The sequence below is a fragment of the Erigeron canadensis genome, chromosome 8 (genome assembly GCF_010389155.1).
Source record: "Erigeron canadensis isolate Cc75 chromosome 8, C_canadensis_v1, whole genome shotgun sequence".
NCBI lineage: Eukaryota > Viridiplantae > Streptophyta > Magnoliopsida > Asterales > Asteraceae > Erigeron > Erigeron canadensis.
In genome coordinates, this window is record NC_057768.1 from 46,309,789 (window position 1) to 46,319,132 (window position 9,344).

Below are 9,344 nucleotides of genomic sequence, written 5' to 3' on the forward strand. Positions count from 1 at the left end.
TGCCTAAAAATCAAGCCATTCAAAAGAAAACCAGATTGAACTAGTTTATAAAACTTATTTACATAAAAACATGTTATATGAAGTTTGTATATTGATGTACAAAAAAATTTCGAGATGCACGATTTTTGGTTAAAGAGAAGATAATAATTTTATATATATAGTTTATAATTATTTTTTCTTTTAAACAAAATAAAAAGGTAAATGTGTGGAAAACCATTTGATCTCATATATCGTTTTGGTACCTAGAGCCCATCGCATATGACTTATGCTTGGTGACTCACTATTCTCACACATGGTTCATCAGATATAATTTTTTCACTTGCCTTTGGCAAAATATGAACCTGTAATTTGCAGTTGCAGCCTTGTTCATTGGTCATGATGGCGGTACCAATTCATCTATGATCAATTGATTTCTTCTAAATATAAATTATTTTACTTCGAGTTGTTTGTGTTTATATTTTCAAACTTCAAATGTTTTAAAACTCTCCTACTAATCATGAATAGTATAATACAATATAGTTTACAATCAAAAGTAATTTTATTTGCGACTTTTTATCTTAGCTTATTCTTAACTTATATCATGCCATACGAAGTTAAAAAATTATTGGTGCCATCTACTTTGTTCAACTATCTTGTTAATTTAATAATTGCTTTCCATATTAGACTTGAAAACATCAATATTGGGTGATACAAAGTTGGTGTTTAACAGTTAACATACATTTTTGGACTCTTGATAATATATATTTTAACCCATTTAGTTGAACTTAGCATTAAAATGTTTGATCAACACAAGTTACTATTTTAAGCATAACAAAGTCAATATAAATATAATCTTGTATTATTATATTACTCAAAGGAAGAGTGATCCAAGGGGAAAAAACAAAAAGGTGCAAAAGTAAATAAATATACACAAATGACACATAAGCAAAACACTTGCCTAGCTCCTTCTTCTCTCAACCCATTCCCATCCCCATCCCCATCCCCATCCCCATCCCATCTTTCCTTTGAGCTGGAGACAAGATTCTGTGTGTGTGTATCTAGCTGTAATGGTACACCCCCAAGCTTACTTATATATACCTTCACTTGTTCCCTCCCAATTTCCATCCAAACCCCATTTTACCTAAATTAACAAACCAACACACACACACACCCACCATCATGGAATTCATTACCATCTGTTTTTCCTTTTCTATTCTTCTTATTTCAACTATCTTTTACTTCACTTCTTCCATCCATGGTGGCCGGAAAAACCTCCCCTTGCCTCCGGGTACACTTGGTTGGCCGTACATCGGTGAAACCTTTCAACTTTACTCTCAAAACCCAAATGTCTTTTTCGCTTCCAAAGTAAAAAAGTTAGTAATTTTTACTCTTTTTAACTTGACCCAAATCATTTTCTTGATGGATTTAGTTTACTAATTTGAAAAAGTTTGAATCTTTCTTTGCAGGTATGGTTCGATCTTTAAAACCCATATATTGGGTTGTAAGTGTGTGATGATTTCTAGCCCAGCTGCTGCTAAACTTGTTCTTGTTACAAAATCACACCTATTTAAGCCCACATTTCCAGCTAGTAAAGAAAGAATGTTGGGTAAACAAGCAATTTTCTTTCATCAAGGTGATTATCATTTGAAGTTAAGACGTCTTGTTCTTCGGGCATTCACCCCTGAATCCATCAAAACAATGATCCCAGATATCGAATCAATCGCCGTTGATTCTCTGGGATCATGGGAAGACAGGCTCATCAATACTTTCCAAGAAATGAAAACAGTAAGTGAAATCAAGAAATAATTCTAGATAAACAAAAACAAAAACAGGGGAGCTCTGTTTTCCCCTGTTTTTATCCTAGCTCTGGTTTGCTAATGATTTCATTTGATTTCTTTGCAGTTCGCATTCAATGTTGCATTGCTTTCTATATTTGGAAAAGATGAGGTGTTATATAGAGAAGATCTCAAGAGATGTTATTACATTCTTGAAAAGGGATACAATTCGATGCCAATTAATCTTCCGGGGACACTATTTAACAAGTCAATGAAGGCCCGAAAGGAATTAGCCCAGATCTTGGCCAAGATTCTTGCTTTAAGAAGGGAAAACAATAACCAAGAAACACAAAATGATTTATTGGGTTCATTTATGGAAGAAAAAGAAGGACTTTCTGACGAACAAATCGCGGATAATATAATTGGAGTCATTTTTGCAGCCCGCGACACGACAGCTAGTGTCATGACATGGGTCATCAAATATTTGGCTGAAAATCCGTCAGTTCTTGAAGCTGTTACGGTAAGAAATTAATACAGTTATCTCTATGGGGTCTATATTAATGTTTTGTTTATTTATAGAGTGGTAGTACTATTTTATTTATATATATGGTATTAAGATGAAGTGTTTTGACGTTTTTAGGAAGAGCAAGAGGGGATAATGAAAGGGAAAGATGACAAGAGTAGTTTGACTTGGGTAGATACTAGGAACATGCCAATAACTTCAAGAGTCATTCAAGAAACCATGAGAGTTGCTTCAATCTTGTCTTTTACCTTTAGAGAAGCTGTTGAAGATGTTGAATTCGAAGGTTTGTGATTTTTTTTATTTCATATGTATATTATATAGATATATATATGTTTCTTTCTTTATTTAGTATTTTTATATTGTTCTATTCTAACTTATATTTATTTTTCCAGGATACTTCATTCCAAAAGGATGGAAGGTATTGCCACTCTTTAGAAACATCCACCATAGTCCTGAAAATTTTATCAAGCCAGAGGTGTTTGACCCGTCTAGATTCGAGGTACAAATCATAAATTTATTGTTCTTGATCATAAATATAATATAATAATGAAGTTAGATTTGCTAAAAACAAATGGGGCATTATTTTAATATATTTATATATATATATTTTTATATATTTGATCATATAAAATGCGTCCAAAACTCATTGTATTGATGTGATTTGGCAGGTGGCACCAAAACCCAATACATTTATGCCATTTGGAAATGGGATCCACTCATGCCCAGGGAATGAGCTAGCCAAGCTGGAGATATTAGTGCTCATACATCATTTGACTACAAAATACAGGTTGGTGAAAGCTGCCCAATTCTCATTATTGTTATTATTATATAATTACCTTAAAAGGACTTTATTTTAAGGACAAATTTAGTAATAGTAGTTACTAATAATGTAATTGTTACTATTAAATCAAATTATGCTGACAAGGGGTTTCTTATTATGTGCAGGTGGTCAATGGTAGGCCCACAAAATGAAATCCATTATGCCCCATTTGCTCTTCCACAAAATGGGCTGCCAATAAAACTTTATTCCAAGACACAGTCTTAAAAGGGAGGGTCAATATAAGACATCTTACACGATTCAAAGGGGTGATCACTCCAAAGTCTTGAGACTGGATGTTTAAACGTTTTCCGGCCAGGATGTTGATCGTGCTCCGAGTAGACGACAAATTTGTCAACAAAATGGAAAGGATAAAAGAATCATCATGAAGAGAAGGGAATGATGGCAAAAATTGCATATAGGAAGACTCAACAGGACGCTAAATTGTACATAAAGAGTTTCCTTAACCAAACAAGAGTAGAAATGAAAAAAGATTCTTGGTGATTTTTGTAATATTTATTAGAGGGGACCGCAATTAGTTGTAGCAGACATAGGTCATAAGTTTTCTAACATATTTAGGTAAAAAAAAAAACTACCATATAAGGAGATGCTACTAACTTTCTTTTCATTATTTCATGTATCAAGTCCGCAAGGCAAATATTAATAAATTTTTATTTACTGATGATTATTTTATCCTTGATCTACCATGAACTTTTTCTACATGAATTACAAAGTCGATCGGCATTGTTTAATCAACCAATTATCATTAATTATCGTGTGACTTATTCAATGAAGAAACTTATATCTAGTGATGATATATATTTGGGAGATCCATTTTCTCACGTGCTAAAAGAACTCAAAATGAAGAAACTTAAGAGTATTCATTAATCATTTAACTTTCACATTTGATTTTTTTTTTCTTTCTTTTGAACCATAAATTTGGCTTAGTAATATATAGTAGTATATTTTTTCGTATACCCAATCTTAATTCTAGAGGAAAACTATTATGAGAAAACCTATGTCTTCCCATTCCTAAAAACATTTTGCTTATACCAGAATTTAAACCCAAAACTTCTAAATTTCGGGCTCATCCATCTATATAAACACAGATACTATGTACGAGTAGTACTTTTTGAAAAGTCATGATTGATGTTTTCCTCATTTGAAATTGTACACAAAAACATACGAATGTATTAGATGATTGATGGATGGACCAAAGGAACTCCCTTTCCAATTAACTCAACACAATGACACGTGGTCTACTTCTTAAGTTTCCCTTATTCATACATTATTTGCATGTGGTTTTGAAAATTATTCACAAAGCATCTTATTGAACCTGCCTGTAGCATGTGATTTATTTATATGGGTCTGACATCAACAAGCCGAAGTACATCAGAACAATTAAACCTCTCTACTACATCGTTAAAACTTTTTAATTCGCATGATAAGGACATCAATGAGATGGATACAACCAATCTTTGGGTAAGAAGCTAGTTTTGTTTCAATCGTTGATGATACATTGATACCATAATCACTATTAGTTTATCCAAGATATATACACAATATATGTAATGGTCTAATAATTTTTAAAGAATGTCAACGTAACTACTACAATTAATGATCCATTTGTATGCATCACGTATGCCATTTTGGTCAAGTCCCTGTTGGCATTATATTATATATCTATCACATTTGACATTGTAATAAATTGGATATGCAAATATGGTTGACAATTTAATTATAATCATATTTTAATAAAATGTTGAATTCAAACAACTCGCTAACAAGATTACACTTGTCATGAAATAATGTCGATTGAATTCGTACCAAATGATTGATTGCCTTATATCGTGTGGTCCTTCACAAATCCGAATCATAAATTAAGGAGTTGGAAGTTGAAACCATCATCAATAAAAACAAATTGCTACTTTAAGTTGGGTCTTATTCAATACTATTATATGTATAACAATTTTTTCATATTGATTAGACCTAACTATATGCGTTTCGTTTATATATCGTTATAACTTCTCCTACTAGATTTAACTAATGAGAAAATGTTGAGTGACGTTAGGACTTAATTAGCAGGCTGTATACTAACTGAGGGTCTGAGGTGCAATCTAGTGATAAGAGGCTTTCCTTTTTGCCTGATTTGGGCTTTGTTAATGATGCAAGACTCTTTCGGTGTATGGGCTTCAATTCAAGCTTATATATATAGCTCGATCTATATTCTATATATATCTTTTGCTACAAGCCTACAAGGAAGGTTCAAACATTTTTACCGTGGTGAGGTGAGTTTTCAACGAGCTCGTCACTTGAGTCTATTTCAAAGAAATGAGATAATAGATAGCTTAGGATAATCATGATATGTAAAACAAAAATAAAGGCACGATTATAAATGGTATAACTTCTTTTTTTTTTTAATTGTTTTTAGTTTTATTATTGTTTTTTAATATAATTAAATCACACTTCTGGTGTTGTATGTTTAACCATATCGCCATCTTGGTCAACTCCAGCTAGGCCCTGACTTATAACAATGTCTAAATATAAAATTTAAAATATATGGTTGACAATTTATGAATATACATAATATAATCACCCTTTTATTTTGAGCATTCATTTACAAGATTATAACACATGTCATCCCATGACGCACAACTTTAAAGTTTGACCAAATATTGAGCATGCTTTGATTGTTTAATGAGTTCTTAATTAAGTTATTAGTAATGGCCGGGTTGATTTAATATAATCAAGTACTATATATGTTTTTCTTTTTTTTTTTATTGTCAATTACAAGTCAGCCTAATTAGCGAGTTTTAAAATGAATCATGTACGTAATTAAGTAGCTAGCTAAACATTATTTTTATGACTGATATTTTGTTTAATCTTCCACTTAACTAAGTCTTTTATATTTTGAAGAAAATTCATGATACCTATGGTAGTATGGTTGACATGGACTTGGTTTTTTTAATAGACAACAGAAAGGGGTGCCACTTGAAAAGCAAACTTATTAATTCGTGTCCAGATTCCCAACCCAACTAGCTAGTCACTTAAGGGAATTCTCTTAAAAGTTATATTTTAACGGCAACAGTAAAAGTAAGTTATAACTTATAACGTTATATTGATATCTTGTTTACATATTACGGGCCATCTGGCCCACCGGTTATCAATTTCGTGGTCAACCTTTTTAACCTTCTTTACAAGAAATCAAGAAAAGGTTCAAAGACGGTCACGTAATATCTCGGTTAAGCTAGCCAAGTATATCTCAACAAAAAAAACTCACCATTCCGACAATCTTGAAAGGAAAATCTTCTTTGTTTTGTTTTTAAAACTATTTTTTTTAGAGGTTGCTAAATACAATTCAATTGTTTTTTTAAAACGACAAATTATCCTAATCATTAGCAAAATTCAATTGTTTTTTTAAAACGACAAATTATCTATCTATATATAAATAAGGGAAATGCTAAATATAGCTTTTAGGGCTGTATTTAACGTGCATAAAATAACTTGTATCTTCCATATTAAAAGTCCGCCTCCTGATTTTTATAGTAAAATGTACAAACAATCCATGCACCTTAAACACAGCCCACTACAAACAATATTGCATTTGTTCACACTTTTAGGTAAGTGTGAACAAATTAAAAATTTTGTCACGCTCTTTAATTCAATATATTTCTATACACTAAAAAGCGTGACAAAAATTTTAATTTATTCACATTCACCTAAAAGTGTGAACAAATGCAATATGATTTGTAGTGGCCCTAAGGACTGTATTTAGCAAACCCCAATAAATAACACCTGTTTTTTAAACATCATACAAGGGTAAATATGAAATGTTCCACTATGTTTCGGTCGGCACAACAAACAGTTCCTCTATCCAGAATTTATTTCAAGAATGGATAGCTGCAAATTGTTAAGACGTCCAAATGCATCCAAAACATCATCTTCATTAATGTCATAGCTATATGTGTCACTTTCTATAAGAAAATAAAAACGAGACGAAAAGGGGACACGAAGTCCTGTTAGAGCGTACAATAAATCAGAATAATTTTGAGTTAAAAGAAATTAATATTTATTTCTTTTTTGAAAATGTGGTTTACTATTTTTAATGGCCAACTAAGATAATGTCAGATACATCGTACATGGAATCTCAATGGCTAAAGGCACGCACAACCTTACCATTATTCAAGACATACGGAGACCATAACCCACTTAACTTCACGATTCGGGAAAAGCTCATCGTCCCGTCCATTCATAAACACGAAACGAATTAATAGTACAACCCATACTATATTTGATTATTAAAATTTGATATTTTGAACATTATGTATCATAATGGGTCAACAAAAATACAGTCTCTCACCCATCCTTGGTCCGTCTACCACTGCAACACCTTTGGGCCTGATGTATCATTGGTTCGTTCGTCCCTCGAAGGATGGAAGCTTTGGTCCGTTTTTTATGATATATATAAATAAGGTATATAATTAAATAAATGGTATGTCCTTGACTAGTCTTGACATTGAAGGTGTTTTTTTGGGATTAATCCTTGGCAATTTGGCATGTCCATGGAGAAAAAAAAAGTGATGTGATATATCCTTGGAAAATATGTCTTTGGTGACGAGTAGACTCTAATTCCATACGGCCAGGTGTAATGAAATGGATGAATGAAATTAATAATAGTAGAGAGCTAATATCTCACCAGAGGTAACTCTAATATATATAGTTTTCTTTAAATTCTTTCCTAAACCTTCTATAGAAAAATATCGAGGAATAAAGCCATGCACAAGCAACCTCGATCTATCCAAAACTTGTAAATAGCATTTCATATATCATGATCCCCCTTTATTTTTTCTTAGAATAGTTATTACGATCACCATCACCAAAAGTTGTAGATACATGAGTCTAAACAAAGGAACTCATCCATTAATTGAAAATTAAAATATTACTCGTATATCGTAAGAAATTTAATGAAATCTTGACTTTTTTTTTGATGTAACATGTTTTGAACATTGACCAGGAAAAAGAACTTTCTTGATGTGTTGCGTCATAGTTATTGGGTTGAAGTTTAACACAAAACCATGGTAATAAGTAATAACCATGTTTACATATATATGTGAATCTGAATTCAACTTGATTAGTCATCCCAAATAACAGGTGATTAGATAGTCTAATACGAAATAAGTACCTTTGACAAAGATTCAATCGCGCTTCAATTTTTTAATTCGTTACTTTCCTTACGTGTCGCGTTTTTTGTTATATTGTCATAATATTTTCAAGATACATACGCTGTGCTCGATTCTTGTCTTCATAACTATTCTCTATACATTTTCTGGAGTCGTATGTGATTTGGTCTCTTCAAATATGATTGAATTAAGACAATCCGTGTAATAAAAACTGGACACCTCAACATGGATGAAATGATCATACATTGACTTCACACAAAAGATTTTCTTATATATTCTCTAAGCTAGCTAGTTTGAATTAACATATAGTGCTGCGTAATTACTTACGTATAGATCAATTTGAACTTATAACTTGGTATTTGCAAACATAGCATACTCTCGTGTAGTCGTGCTAAGGTTATGTAAACTACAAGTTTCACACATAGTATGGGACGAAACCGAAAACTTATAATTTTACGTTTTGTATTTATTTCATGTATTCACTTTTTCCAAAGGGGCAAAATTTCAAATATAATCTTAAATTTTTTTTTTTAAAAAGTACACATTGTATCAAAATTGAAAATCTGGTATTTCGTCCATCATCTCGACAAAGATCAAAGTGTACATCAGTGTCTTAATAATCAAATCTAGTTTGATACTACATTAAATTGTTATTATCTCCTCTACTACACTTAATATTACTGGATATTAACTTATTAAGAAAATGATATCTATAAGTATAACTTATGCTAATTCACTAAAAGAAATTTTTGCTTACCAGTATGCGACATAGTCCACCAGCCAACAAGTTGTGTATATATATATATATGATTTTTAAGTTAGATTAATTAGCTTTAATTTGGACCAAAGTGTTAATAACTTGTCGAGATAACCAGGGAACCATAGTCATTATCATAGAGGATGATCATGGACGGAACGTTTAAGGAGCCAGGAGGTTCCAGGCTTTCCAAATTTTTTTTTTTTTTTAATACTTGTTTTCTAATATACCTTTTAAATAATTTGCATATCACATATTATAGCCTCTCTATTTTCATTTTTTTATTTTTATTTTTTATCTTCTATGTTGCACT

The 9,344-nt window shown here is 31.6% G+C and overlaps 1 protein-coding gene across 1 annotated transcript; it reads left to right on the top strand.

The window, feature by feature from the left end:
- Positions 1-1,092: 1,092 nt before the first annotated feature.
- Positions 1,093-3,782, top strand: LOC122579841 (abscisic acid 8'-hydroxylase CYP707A2-like). Its single transcript, XM_043752091.1, has 7 exons — positions 1,093-1,352; positions 1,446-1,764; positions 1,882-2,274; positions 2,395-2,560; positions 2,670-2,776; positions 2,946-3,064; positions 3,223-3,782. The coding sequence occupies exons 1-7, from the start codon at positions 1,159-1,161 to the stop codon at positions 3,320-3,322; spliced, it is 1,398 nt and encodes a 465-aa protein (XP_043608026.1). The 5' UTR covers positions 1,093-1,158; the 3' UTR covers positions 3,323-3,782.
- The last annotated feature ends 5,562 nt before the right edge of the window (positions 3,783-9,344 follow it).